The 13769-nt window shown below is 50.2% G+C and overlaps 4 protein-coding genes across 4 annotated transcripts; 3 read left to right on the top strand and 1 right to left on the bottom strand.

The window, feature by feature from the left end:
* Positions 1–908: 908 nt before the first annotated feature.
* On the bottom strand, positions 909–2171 carry CONPUDRAFT_153994 (uncharacterized protein; the record flags this gene model as incomplete). Its single annotated transcript, XM_007770598.1, has 5 exons — positions 909–1381; positions 1431–1535; positions 1584–1729; positions 1794–2039; positions 2092–2171. 5 exons carry the CDS (start codon positions 2169–2171, stop codon positions 909–911), a joined length of 1050 nt encoding a protein of 349 aa, XP_007768788.1.
* Positions 2172–4064: 1893 nt separating this feature from the next.
* CONPUDRAFT_73177 (uncharacterized protein) lies at positions 4065–5599 on the top strand (the record flags this gene model as incomplete). Its single annotated transcript, XM_007770135.1, has 9 exons — positions 4065–4144; positions 4197–4285; positions 4411–4474; positions 4527–4553; positions 4611–4637; positions 4667–4802; positions 4860–4985; positions 5046–5421; positions 5568–5599. 9 exons carry the CDS (start codon positions 4065–4067, stop codon positions 5597–5599), a joined length of 957 nt encoding a protein of 318 aa, XP_007768325.1.
* A 270-nt stretch (positions 5600–5869) lies between these two features.
* CONPUDRAFT_73176 (uncharacterized protein) lies at positions 5870–9273 on the top strand (the record flags this gene model as incomplete). Its single annotated transcript, XM_007770134.1, has 14 exons — positions 5870–6298; positions 6360–6733; positions 6789–6932; positions 6992–7095; positions 7156–7323; positions 7382–7405; positions 7538–7564; positions 7620–7679; positions 7735–7788; positions 7850–7891; positions 7948–8109; positions 8163–8290; positions 8344–9204; positions 9250–9273. 14 exons carry the CDS (start codon positions 5870–5872, stop codon positions 9271–9273), a joined length of 2601 nt encoding a protein of 866 aa, XP_007768324.1.
* A 1075-nt stretch (positions 9274–10348) lies between these two features.
* CONPUDRAFT_104822 (P-loop containing nucleoside triphosphate hydrolase protein) lies at positions 10349–11755 on the top strand. Its single transcript, XM_007770597.1, has 12 exons — positions 10349–10424; positions 10482–10527; positions 10623–10667; positions 10732–10819; positions 10881–10938; positions 10990–11011; positions 11076–11156; positions 11213–11271; positions 11335–11368; positions 11426–11434; positions 11490–11515; positions 11564–11755. Exons 1-12 carry the CDS (start codon positions 10384–10386, stop codon positions 11601–11603), a joined length of 549 nt encoding a protein of 182 aa, XP_007768787.1. The 5' UTR covers positions 10349–10383; the 3' UTR covers positions 11604–11755.
* Positions 11756–13769: the final 2014 nt, after the last annotated feature.

Raw genomic sequence — 13769 nt, 5'->3', positions numbered from 1 at the left:
TCTGTATCCAGATCCAGATCGTAGTTGTCTGCAGGAAGAATACCTGCATATTCGTTGTCCGAAAGCTCGGCAGGTGAAGGTCCGGGAAGGGTGACCGTTGAAGTGGTAAGTGTTGTTATTCCATCATAATTGACGGACATGGAATAGGTCTGATGTACAATATCGCTCTTCTTCTTCTTCTTCAATGCTGCATCAGCAGCATGTTGAACAGCGGTGGTAGCCTTTTTTGCCACTCGTTCGAGCTTTCTGGAGAGGAGGAGGCCTGGCCATTTTATGAGTCCATTTGAAGAGAAAAGAGAACACGGATGCATGTTTTACTCACCAGTTCCAGGAGGACCAGAACCAGAACCTCCCCGTAGACGTGTGGCGAGGTTGAACGAGGGCATGGGCTAATGCCCAACAGTATCGACGAGCACTCGTAGGGTGTGTAGTTACGTGGGAGCAAGAGAGTATGTTTTGGAAAATACAAGGATGTGAGCATATACAACACGTTCAAGGCGGCAAATTGGAGCCCTGCTGGAGGAGGGTCAGACGCTATGCGTATTCTGCAGTGTGGCCGCACCTAGGTTTGGTCATTGGGCATGCTAATTCCACGACTGCTTTGCTTCGTTTTTTCCCCCCAGTATTTGGTCTTTGCATCTAGGCCTGGTCCAGGCCTACCAGACAGGGTAAGCCACGAGACTGATGAGGCGTAGTTCAGTTTTGAAAGAAGCGCGGAGCTTTGATGCATGTGGGACGGTGATTTCAACGTTTAGAGCTATTATGCGACTATTATAGTCATCACTTACGAGTTTGGATTCTTTGAGTTCGGGAAATGTCGAGACTCATCCATACAAGTAATAGAGAAGGGGAAGTCAAGAAGGCTGTCTGTATGCTCGAGAGATATGCTCTATAAAGAGATTGTAAGTCTAAATAGGTGTAGATTTTCCGAGTGAAATCATGTAATACAAGAATTGACCTTCGCTGATAGGAAGCCCATATGCTGAAAGCCGCAATGCAAAGGTACGTGCACTCTCAAATTCCTGGACATCAACTCTCGGCCATGCCTCACCTGGTAAGTAGGCATCGTGACCACGGAAAAGCTGGTTGGCAACCTCCATCTCGTCGACGATATCACAGATGATCTTGACGGAATCCTTATCGAAGCCAAGGGAGCGAATCGTGTAGTCGGTGTACACTCCAAGGGAAGCCCGCAGCTCAGCGGTTTCTAGATCGTCAGGTAGTACCTGATTCGAGGTCCCAATGATGCCTTGAAGATTCCGAATATGTGTGTACGCGATCGGAGCGGGATCGTAGATAACTCTTGGTGAAGAAGGTGTCGCCAAATGTGGGGATCGGGGCTCCATATGGGCAGGTACAGCTCGCCGTGATGGTGTGGAAGCTAAGACAATGTTAGGTAAAGATAAGCCAAATCCATCTCAATGACTCACGCGTGGCCGCAGTTTTGGTCCTTGGGATGGAGAGGATGGGCTGGGCCTGCGAGCTCGATGGTTCTGTGATAGTGAGAGTTCCGATCTCATGGGATATTGCATCTACTGCGGCTCAAATCAGATCATGGCATGTTAGATCAGTAAGTGGTGTACCTGTGGTTATCTTATCTCCGACAAAATCGTCAGGCAGGAGCGACTCAATTCCCTTTGCTACTATGTACAGCAGTGCATCGCGAAAGGTTGAGGTCATGACACCATTGGGAAAGCGCATGCCGTTCATTTGTTCAAGTGCCTCCTCCCTGGCTGGACGTCAGTCACTGAGTACTGAGATCCAAGACCTCATATCAAAGATATCACGCTCACTGCTTCACAAACACACCCACCCGTGTCCCTACTGCAACTGCATAGAAGGGTTTTCGATATGTCAAAAGCTGCCGGATAGAAGCATCCTTGCAAATCACGTCGAGAAGTTGGCGCGTGCTCGGTGTTGGGCCAAGCGGCCTGATGACACTTTTGAGAAAACACATAATGTCCACTGCTTCTTGATGCGTCCATCCTTGGACGGCCACAGGAAGTGGGGGAGAGTCGCGCCCACATGCTAACCACGGGCTGCGAACAATGTATCAGCTGGAAATATCAAATTCTGACTCGTGCGGCTGACCAATCTTTCTTGACCTCTGCCAGCCTTCCGCCAATGACGGCCCAGTGAGGGTTATACAAAGTCGGGTCGCCGGGAGCCATGAGGGCTCAGAAGTGAGAATTGCACAGATACAAGGGGGATTATGGCCACTTTATACTTGAGAGCGACGATACAGGCTTCGATTACATCTGTCCCGTGATGATTGAGAGCACAATGCCCATTGATGAACATAGTATGAGAGCTGAAATAACGGGCTGATAGCATGTATCAATAATAGCTTGCCATATACTAGGAAACAGGTTGCGCCACATCAGACCAAGTCCCCTTGTATTCACGCGAAATTACAAGTCATGGGGTCAGAACTTTCACTTTCAAAGGCACATCAATACCCCAGAGTAGCTCAAAGCTGTGTGAATATCAGTGACAGCATATAACATCTTATGATATCTCGATTTATAGGCAGTGATGCAATACAACAAGCTAGCGTTCGTACACAAATGCGCAACTACTGTTCTCAGACAGATCAATGAGGTGATGCAGCGCGAGTCGGAGGTGGAGTGGGTGCAACAGGGAGAGACGATGTTAGCATACTAATACGTCTAAAGGGAGTCAAATTCTGGCGAACTCTGGCTACGTGGCAATATTGTATGTGTGCAATGGAGTTGCGACGAAAACGCCTACGCCGAGAGTGGGGTCCATAAGGCCCATAGTTGCAAGGAGGGCAGTAGGTAGGGTCGCCGGTATGACGGAAGTGGGCATAGCTCTCCATCCAGTGGCGCAAGAGCTGAAAAGGAACGTTGGTGCCCTGCGGTCTCGGCAAAGAAACAAGCGAACATGGACTTACAACAACCTCGAATGCGACTGCCTCTGACCATTCCTGCGGTGTAACTCCTGTCCTCGGCACCGGCCAGCGCGAGAGCCAAATACGCTCAAGTTCGTCAAAAAAATCGACTAAGCACCGCCCGCTAGATCGACACTTGGCCGCCAAGTAGCGCCAATACATGCTTTTAAGAAACGAGTCCTGCGTGGGCGAAGTCCAACTGGTAAACTGAGTAAAACATAAGTGTATTTTCGGCGCAGATTAGAGTATCACAGGTTTACTTGCCATTTCGTCAGTGGGACTGGGGACTTGGTGGATATGGCGCAACAGGGGATCGGCTGCACCAGACGTCACTGTCACGAAATTTATCAGAGGCGGGGTAAAAAAGCGAACGGCCATTTACCCTCTTTTGGCACTAAATGGGCTCGCATGGTCCTGCCCAGATGCAGAAACCCTAGACGTTGAGGATCACGTCAAGAAGCAGAATCGGATTGTGGCGCTGCTACACACGTTTTTTCACACACGCTCCGTAACAAGAAGAACTACTTCTCCACCGGGAGGGACCTTGGCTTCTGCTGCGCAATGGAAGGCACTTAGATTAGATTTGATTCAATGAAGAGCGAGCAGATTGCTCGGTTCCCGTTCAGTCGTATGTTTCTGACATCAAGTTCGCATAAAAGTACTACAAAAGTCGCATCGACCTTGAGTAAATGTGTTCTGTCCTGCTCAGGTCAAATTTTATCGGAGTCATATGGTATATAGATTCTACCCTATTGAATATTCAATGGGGTTCATGTATAATCAAGACCTGGGAATATTTGCGATACCCTTTGAAAACAGCTTAACAACCGCTTCAAGTGAATACTGTTACTTGCGTGTTTGTGGGGTTGTGGTATCACTATCGATGTTACTTACGTGTTTGCGGGGTTGGGGTATAATGCACAATGTATTCAGCTTGCCTCTAGTATGCTATTCTGTGTAAGTATATAGGCGGGCCCAGTGTACGCGTGCTCAATTCAGTGGTCATAAAAGTCCTATAAAAGTCGCATCGCGTGAGCCTGAATTTAACGCCTGTTCACCTATTGCCCCGTTCGCGTAGTCACCGTCATCCCACCACTCTGACCCTATCAATACTGACCCACTCATATCCACATATCTCTATCCTTCTTATCAAATGGGTCGCCCTAAAAAGTACCACACTGATGAAGAATTAAAAGCGGCACGACGCCAATGTAAGGCTGACTATTATGCGAGGTATGTTTACATGTCATAACACCTGAAATCACTCGTGGAGGTCGTATTTCAGGAATCGTGAGGGTATCAAGGCCAAGGCCAAGCAAAAGCGACAAAATCAGCGTCCTAGGTCTCGGACCAACAATCACCATACTTCCTCTAGTGTGTATACAAGACTTGCTCATGGGTGCGATTCGTGCTGCTTGTACACTTGTATCATTGATGGTTGATCACGCCTTTGGCTTCCCTTAGGAGAGCTCACACAATGCCATGCACGTTGCTGCCAGAGGATCTGAATATTGAAGGCAGTGCTAGTGCTATGAGTGATCCACGAGCATTGGCTGAGAAGCTGTACGAATCTGCCTTATGATGTGTGTCTTTGAAGCCTAACAATTGATTATAGGTACGAGCAAGAGCTGTCTGATAGTCTGTACGCTATGGTTCTATGATGTTGCAACAATCGAGCCTGGCTGACAAGCATTCACAGAAATGAATACGCGCTGTTGTTCGAGTTGTATGTACATTACATCGACTTTCAATCAGTATCACGCCCGTTATTAACCTAAGCAGGTCGTCCCTTGAAGCAGGAGCACATTCTCGTTCTTGGATAAACACTTCTCCAGATAACTGCTCGGATCCTTGTGCAGGCATTACAATGCTTCTCACTGCCGCCGAACAGGTTTGTGTTATTTTTACTGGCTCATAGACGCTCTGAAAACCACTATCACTACGCTAGCTCTCTAAACCCTCTTCTGCCAGCATTGGAGGCAACATGAACGTGTCTCGAAGTGTGTCTCCGGGCGCTAGCCGGGTCCGGATTTCTGACACTTCTTCGAGCATTCGCGTCGGCGAGATAACTCCAGTTTGTTCCCCTATGGATTCCCCAACTCCTCTTTTGCCCTTTGGCTCACGTCATTTTTAGGGCCTAGATCGTCCGGCAGAGCCAGTTCACAGTCCCGTTATAGGCGTAAATGTCTTGCAACGTCCACGGCATCTGGTTTCAGCCTGGGCTGACAGAATTCGTGCAAATCTGCTGTCTCTCTTCAATGGGAATATCAGTGTCTGCATGCAGAAGCTTTGTCACGACTTTATCACCGCTGACTCTGAAGCCGATGGTCGGGTCGCTCTTGATAAGGTCTTCGATATTCATACACGCATTGCTGGGGTTCTTGATGAAGCTAGAGAACTTCGATACTATGTAGAGCAAGCCAAAAGGGTCAGCATCGCCGAGCGGAAGGTGCAGGAATGGGTGATAGAGCAGATCACTGACATGAATAGAGCTGTCGAAGAAGTGATGGGTACGATGGCATTTGAATCTGCTTCAGCCCTTGCAGAAATGCGAGACCGCGGAGCTCTCTTGTATCAAAGACGCGCTCTGTAGTAGATCTTCTGTTTATCTTGAATTGACACTGTTCAAATTTTTGTCAGCTCGTTTTGATCATAGCACCAACGCCCGATCCCAACGCGCGCAACTAAAACAGTGTCAAACAATAAACCATCAGTGATTGTTGATTGTTTTTGTCTCAGCTTAAAGATAAAGAGACTTAGAGACCGTGCAGCACCAGTCCTTGACCTTTCCTGACATTCGCAATTTGATTCCGACTTCCTCTGCCGCCAAGTCTGCCACCATTCTGTGTCGTACCTTAGCTTTGCTAGCACTCGCAGTTTTCCCCGCCACATTTTCCGGTGTGTAACCTATTGTCTCATGCGTCGGTATGGTTCTCACGTCCGCAGATGGAGTCCTTTATGCAGGTGATTGACTTCGCCAATGACGATGCGACCTTATTCGCGCATACGAAGAAGAGGGGCCGAAAGCCTAAAAACTCCGGTCTGGCGCCACCACCTGCCGCTTCTGAACATGCCGCGGCAGCTGCACCATGCGCTGATAGCTCCGACGGCGACACTGACGCTGACGAGTCTGACGAGTCTGACTCAGACGCTCCCCGTACTAAGCGCTGGACTATGCCCGATCAGCTGGCGTTCCTCACAGCCCGCTCCGACACCTACATTGGACATGTCCGCGACGAAACCACAGACGACTTTTGGCCCGAAATCTATGGTGAATGGTTTGTGGAGTTTCCTGAACGTCCACGTGGCCTCCGCCATCTCGAGCTGTCCAAGATGAACGAGAAGCAGCGCCGCATATACCGCAAGGCTGTAGTGAAACGCAAGAAGGTACATTTTGATCTATTCTCGTGTGCACAGCCGTATTCTAACTCATCTACAATCCCTACAGCAACTGCATACATGGTTCCGTTGGCACACAAAGCCAGAGCTGACTGCCTCACGCGCCATTCACAAGTCATCCACTCTCCTCGACAACATCATCATCCCTCGTACACGCGTTCATACCAATGTCGAGATCTATACTCGACTCTTCTACGACGACAGAGTTGGACCAAGCCTTCTGAAGGATCCCGACTACCCTGGCCCCGCCGACAACAACCACCTCCAGTTTGTTCGAAAGCACGTGGCCGCGCTGCTAGAACGAGACAAGGACGACCCTCTTGTGAAGGAGAAGATCGCAGGCCATAGGGAGGCCGCGGCAGAGTTTAAAGCGAAGAAAGAAGCTGGGGAGCCGTTAGAGGACGAGTTGGAGCTCATCACAACGTACGTACAATTACTCATTCTGACTCCATGGGCAGATGTTGAACGTGTCTTACAGCCTAGCCAGGAATATGCCGGGATCTATCAAAGAGATCCTGACACTTTCTTCACAGAAGATTGCTGGCGGTCGGTCTACTGGCCTCTGCGCCTCTGTCATCATGGGTGTTCGCGACCCTATGAGTGGTCGCATGACTGTAGGCAGGTACATTATGGGGCGCTTTCGGAGATGATTGATGATACCTGTACTCACGCAATATCCAGCATCCACGTCGGTACCACGCCCGACAACAAGAGCTTTGGCCACGTCTCAGCGCTTTGGGATCAGATGGAGAAGGAATATGATACGTGGGCAGAGACAGCGACGCGTAAGTGCCCAAGCTTTTCACAGTCAATGGTGACACTGATAGCTGACCTTGGATTTATAGCACCAAAGCCCCTGTTCATTCAACATGCCTCAACGAGTCGAGGTGGCGACAACAGTACCAAGAAGGGAGTGGGGAAGGCTGAAGGCGACAACGAGAGTGGGCGAGGTGGGGAAGAAGGCACAGTCCAGAGTGCCACTCTTTATACTTTACCGACAGATGAATTCAGCGGTAAGTTGTTGCATCGTTGTTTATGCCCTTTTCTAAGTCATGTCACCACTTGCAACAGATGATGTTTCCGCATCCGGAAATGGTACGTATTGCATCATCCTCAGCTAGACGCACTGCTCACTAGCACTTCCCGATCTCAGCGTCAGCGTCACAAGGTTCGCCACAGTGATGCAAAATACCATTTTAGGCTAATTCCGTGATGCATCACTTATAGCTTCTGGCCCCCTCGAGCTCCCGAGCCGTAAGTGATGCAACCTCCCATTGTCTCAATTTGGACTCATTTCGCATTGCAACAGGACCTCTGTCTTCACCCACCTTTCCCGAGCATGGTGATGCCCCTCTCGCGCTCCCGAGCCGTAAGTGATGCAACCTCCCATTATCTCGATTCGTACTCATTCCGCGTTGCATCAGAACCTTCGACTTCCCCTCCTTTTCCCGAACATGGAGACTGCAATGTGTTGCTAGGTAAGTGTTACATCATTATTTCTTCCTCATTTGTTAAATCGTGTTGCATTACGATTTTCAGCACCCATTTTGGGCTTTGTTGGCGAACATATGCCACTCAGAGGTACGCTTTGTTTACATCGGTGGTATTCATTTATGCTAAACTAAGGTTTGTCCTAGATGAAGCGGCCCAGCCTGCTAATGACACTTCTATGATCCAAGGTAAACCCCAGCGAATGGGTTTTGTCATTCCACCCAAGGCTTACGCTAGCCACTCAGGGTCTACGGCTTCAGTCACCGGGTCTACCGGATCAACGGACCCGTCATTAGGCACAATCGAAGGTAGGGATGTTGGCATGATAATGCTTGTTTCGCCGCTAATGTCTACTCTACAGACTTTGACTGGTCCTGGATGGAGGGCATTGACTGGTCCAGCGTCAGCCAAGATGCCAATCCCTTATCCAGCAATCAACCATCGACGTCTCCACTGAATACTCTATGGACAGAACAGTCGCATATTCTGGTAGGCGCTCGCCGTACACGAGTTAGTGACTAGAACCTGATTTTCTCTCGTAGGCACAGCCAAACTCGACAACATCTCTGGTTTCCGCGGTCTCATCAATTGCGACTTCGGAACCATTATTTCCACTCGGAGAAGGCTTGGCCTCTTATCCACCAGCCAGTGCTGCGTACTCGCAAATACCATTCACACATCCCGAAATCTCTCCGTCGCATGGGCAAACGGGCACTACATACTCCGAGCTGCCGTTCGCACATGGGGAAGCCTTCACGCCCTACTTGCAGACTGGTGATCCTTACTCGCAGATGATGCAGACCCCCTTGATCCACCAGCAGAACATGTCACCTCTCCAAGACACATCCAATTTCAACTCGAACGCGCCAAATTCCTACGGTTTACAGACCTCTCAAGCTCTCGGATTCGGATTCGAACCTGTCCTTGCACCCTATCCCTCGTTTGAGGGCTTGCCTGTCCACGCTCCATCCCCTGTCCTACCTCACCCCCAGCATTCACCAGATTCAACCGGAGTGTCGCATTCATCACCGCTAGGCTCGCTCAATCCCTCTACGATCCATGTCTCCATCACACAGGAGCCGCAGATCCGCCATTCCACTTCCCAAATGCAGCACCTTGAGCCGGCTCACGAGACTTCGCGGGTCAACGACCCCATTGATCTGGCTGATGCCTCAACAGCAGTCGACACGCGTGAGGGCAATGACTCGATCAACATTCCCGAGGCAGAGGCCATACTGGGCGGCTCCACTCGCACGCGGTCAGGGCGAACTTCCAAGCCTAGCCTCCGCCGTACCAAAGATAACGAGATTGGAGCCAATGCTCGTCCGCCCCAGGATGGCGAAAATGTCATGGGGAGTAAGCGCCGCGCCGGAGAAAATCAACCTGGAGGAGCCAAGAAGTATGTACGCGTTGTCTTCTCTCCTGACTTTGTACTGACGATGCTTCAGGAAGGTAAAAAGGGGCTGATTTGAGCCCCGCTTGCTTGGTGGATCTTAGTTTGTTGGGTTCCGCTATTTTTGATGTTGTTATCGACGAGTTCAAGCAGAGCTCATTTCACTGTATGTATATAAAAGATCTCGGCTATGTACCTACTTGAGAGAACTCGAGTGTGCTCGTCAATAGACTGTTTGCTCGAGTTTACTAGTCACCCAAACCGAAATTTCTAAGTTCAAAACACGCAATCAGCACATACAAGTATGCAACTTCGACTGAGCAAAACTAACATGTGAAACACGAGGCGATATGGGGTGAAGGCTTGAATACGGATAAGATTCTACATACTACCTAGTAAACCTGGAGAGAAAAGAATGGAGCGACGTGACGTGTTTCAAGTATACCGCCCTTATATATATGTTCTCCGCACACGTCTGTTCTGTTGACCGTGATGCAAGCCGATTTCTCCCTGTTTAGGCAGCAGCATTTTGTGTTGCATCACGCGTATATACCACACGTGGACGAGACTTTGCATCCGCACGTACGCTTATTTTGGCCTTAAGGGTGTTGCATTGAACTTAGACAATCAGGGAACAGGTTGATGCATCACATATATACACCCAATATGGACGCTGCAATGCATCACCAATCCTCGCAGCGGACTGACCTAGAAATGGCAGGAATTGTTATGCATCTTGCCGAATCCTGTCCCGATTCAGACGAACGTGATGCATCACCACCTACAAGCATCCAAAAACGGACCACCCCGCGTATGATGCATCAAATTCTGCTCAGACTTGCCCGGTGGATGATGCAACAAAACGACTGGGGCGCCTCAGTGCTAAAGAGCTGCCTAAACTCTTCGACGGAAACTGGGGTTGAATCTGTATCCATCTCGTTGGTGTGGCTGCTGTAACCTCACATGCCCCTAGATAGACACGTATCGAAGTAAACCAAAAGTAAATGAAGCCAAAGGGCAGCATACCTAGACTCGTCTTTGGATCTGATATTGTTCGATGCAAGTTCGATGGCAATGTTTGCCAACAACTTGAACATCGCGCAAGGCGGCACTCCCACGCGGGTGCGAACGGCCACGTGATAAGGGACATAGAGCTGAGGAGTGCATCCGCTTGCCGCGGACCGTCGTCATGGCTGGCTTCTTCTCATCCGTATTCTCCTGGTTCTCTAGGTCAGCCCTCCGTTCTCTCCAGCAAGCCCCAAGCATCATTTCTGACACATGAAACAGCATTTTCTTCTCCAAGGCTGCAGAGATATCCGTGGTCGGCCTCCAGGTACGTTCATAACCCTATGCAGCGAGCGACCTACGCGAAATATAGCCGAGGGGTTCCCATTCGAGTCTTATGATCGTATTGACGTACGCTCGTAGGCTTCAGGGAAGACTTCGTTCGTCAATGTCATTGGATCTGGACAGGTATGTTGTCCCTCGTGCATGTCGCTCAATCCCAATCGAAACGCTGACACCGCCTCATCCGCAGTGGAGTGAGGATGTAGTACCCACCGTCGCGTTCAACTATCGGAAAGTCCGTAAAGGAAACGTCACGCTCAAGATTTGGGACGTCGCTGGTTAGTACCTCAGCTGCTCAGCTTGGTGTCTGAATATCATGTGCTCGTTATTCGCCCTCAGGTCAACCCAAGTTTCGGTCAATGTGGGAACGGTATTGCAATGGAGTGGACGCTGTCATGTGAGTTATACCCCTTCCGCCTTTCTTTTCTACTATCTGAAGAGGACGCAGTTTTGTGGTAGACTCAGCAGACGTGAGTCACCTCTACCTTTACCTTATTTCATGCGATTCATATACCCCTTCGCCCGCCGACATAGCCGGAAAAGTTTGGCACAGCCCGGTTTGAGCTCCATCAACTCCTATCGCAGCCTAGTCTAGTGGGAGTACCTTTGCTCGTTGTGCGTCATCTATCCGGGTATTCGTCCATGTTGGCTTCACTAACGAGGATCTGCAGCTCGGAAACAAGAACGACATAGACGGACATACATCCGTCAAAGAACTGATATCCGTTCTGTATGTCTGGAATGTGTTTGAATGCATGAACGAGTTCTGATGATGCCCCTTTTCCCACTCCAGGGAACTCCAAAAGATTCAGGGTCGCGCAGTTTCAGTGAGTACTCCAAACTCGATGTCTCTAGACGCTCCTCTTACTAGGCGCTCGCGATAGTGTTACTCGGTATGTCTTGCATCACGACAACAAGATCGTAGCTCATCTGATGTCCATGATCTAGTGCTCAATGAAGAGTCAAAACAACCTGTAAGCAATTTCTGTTTTCGTAATCTGACTCGCTCACATCTTGTGCAGCGACATTGTTCTCCGTTGGCTCGCAGATCGCAGCCACTAATGTCTACACCATATATCTCGCTGTAATCTTTTGTATCAACAATACACACTTATACATGGCCCATCGTGGGTTTCCCAGAGCATTGTCATAACGCGTTGATAGTCGCCACACGTCTAATCTCACTGTAACGCCCACCTACACTAGCAAAATGCGAATCTCCTCAACGTGCGCAGAGCTCATCCTGAAGTACGAGTTTCCCTTGGTCTCCTCAGAGTCGGTTCAAGGGTTAGTTGTAGCCTGTATCCATTTCGCGTCGTTCGCCATCTTGCTCAATCCGGTGCTACAGCACATTGGTTTACGAGCAAATTTGGTGTCAAGCAAGTGAGAGTGCGGAGATATTCAGCACTATCCTTCGTAGTAAGGACAATGTAAAGATTGAAAGCGATCGTAGTGTCAAATCTACGCACCGATGACATCGTACAGGTTCTCGAGCTTGGTCGCGCCGACAATAGGAGCAGTGACGCGTTGACGGCTTGGCCAGGGTCCATACGGTGGTGATCTGGCTCGTGCTCACGCCATGCTTCTTCGCGACTTCTCCCACTCTTCATGATTTCATATTTAGTGAGGAGACAAAGGATTTCTGCGTACGCAGGCTTACCTGTCCAACATCTTCTGGTACGGCTCGGAGCGGCCATAAGTCACCTGAAACTTGACCGCCTCCGTACGCTTAGTCTGCGTACCGCGAAGGCGGCAAAGAAGACCTCGGGCGAACAGTGTCATTCGATCGTACATACTTCGCGAGCTCACTATGCAAGGCAAAGCGCTCGATTGTGCCTCGTCACGAACGATCGCGAGAGTGCACCCCGCACTCTTCACTTGCAAGTGGCTTCTCGAGACGTCACGCGGAGTCGTATGCGTGGTCCCATTCCACGGGTAAGAAGGGACAAGAAGCACAACGTCCGGCCCCGGATCGCGCTCGAGCCCGCGAATCAGCGTCGCACAAGCGACGGCCCATTCAGTCGTCTTGCAGTGGGTCAGGCTGTTGATGAGATGACCATCGACCCATGTGGTTAGACCAAGGACACATCGTGGCTAAGATGTTGCCTGTACAAGGACAAGCACAAAATCCATGCGTCTCTGAGCCCATGCATGACGCAGCGCTCGTCGCAGGTGTTTTGCAAAAATCATATTTGGCCCTCGTTTCGAGGCGTTGGAGGTGGGGATCGTGGGACGTCGGAGTGGATGGTACGGGTGCGGGAGCTGTGATTCTGATAGCACATGGTTCCGGAATCGCATGGGAGGTCCAGATAGGGGCTCTCCGATCTCAGCGCTTCAGCTCCGAGCCCGCGCTCGAAAGACTCGAAGGCATGTCACTGAGAAAGAGACCGTGAGTGTTCGAGCGGCGCGGCCTGTTATCTCGGAGAGCAAACACTTGCTTACAACGAGCGAGAGAAAGAAAAGATCGACGGCGGCAGGAGTCCTGGACCTTATCTAATCGTTAGTTCTCGGCGCGCATTCGGACTCTCGGCACCTATCCAGAAGACACAGTGCGCAAAGCAGAGATTGCAAGAATAGTAAGGTTATTACGGTCACTAGCATTCCCTAGACGGTGGCTCAGTTGGATGGTCAGGCAGGCCGTTTCTTTCAGCGCTCGGCGAGGTGTATTGCGCCGTCGGACTGAGCAAGTAGCAGGACCCCGCGCACTGAGCGCTCATTTCCTTGTCTGCGATCGAGAAACTATCGAAAGCAAGGTTTGTGCCATGATGGGAATTGCCAGCGAAATACCGGGATGTCGCAGCGTCAGAGTCGGAGCTGGAATTGATATGTCATGGGCCAATGTGGAGGCTGGGAGACTGAGTTCGGTTGCGTTGCGTGGTGTTGCGCTGTCCAGCTGGCAAAGCGATAACGTTTAAACACAGGCCAGCGGTGGGATGACCCTCGACGTAAATGAAGTTGGAGGTGAGGAGAGGTGAGGAGACGAAAAAGTTTGGTCGGCCAGTCTCTGGCAAGGCACGGGAGGCATTTGCAAAGACCAATTCCAGTCGAGGGCAAGACAGGCTAAGACAGGACGTGATCCAGGAAAGGCCAAGGGTCGTGTGAGGTTTATCAGTGAATCTGAGATGCAGAAGGGGCAAGCTAAACGTTCGCGGAGTTTCGCTTGTTGCAATGATCACTTCTTCTTGTCATGACTTCGCAACCATCCTCCATCTGACACTGCCCCGACCC

This window comes from Coniophora puteana (genome assembly GCF_000271625.1).
Source record: "Coniophora puteana RWD-64-598 SS2 unplaced genomic scaffold CONPUscaffold_6, whole genome shotgun sequence".
In the NCBI taxonomy this organism is placed as follows: domain Eukaryota; kingdom Fungi; phylum Basidiomycota; class Agaricomycetes; order Boletales; family Coniophoraceae; genus Coniophora; species Coniophora puteana.
Note: the sequence above shows the minus strand (reverse complement) of the source record. Positions and strands in the feature narration are given on the sequence as shown.

Excerpts from the sequence above, each read along its gene's own strand:
- CONPUDRAFT_104822 (XM_007770597.1), top strand. The coding sequence starts at position 10,384 with ATGGCTGGCTTCTTCTCATCCGTATTCTCCTGGTTCTCTAG. Across the intron at positions 10,528-10,622 it reads TATCCGTGGTCGGCCTCCAG|GCTTCAGGGAAGACTTCGTT; the intron begins GTACGTTCATAA and ends GTACGCTCGTAG. Across the intron at positions 11,272-11,334 it reads AAAGAACTGATATCCGTTCT|GGAACTCCAAAAGATTCAGG; the intron begins GTATGTCTGGAA and ends TTCCCACTCCAG.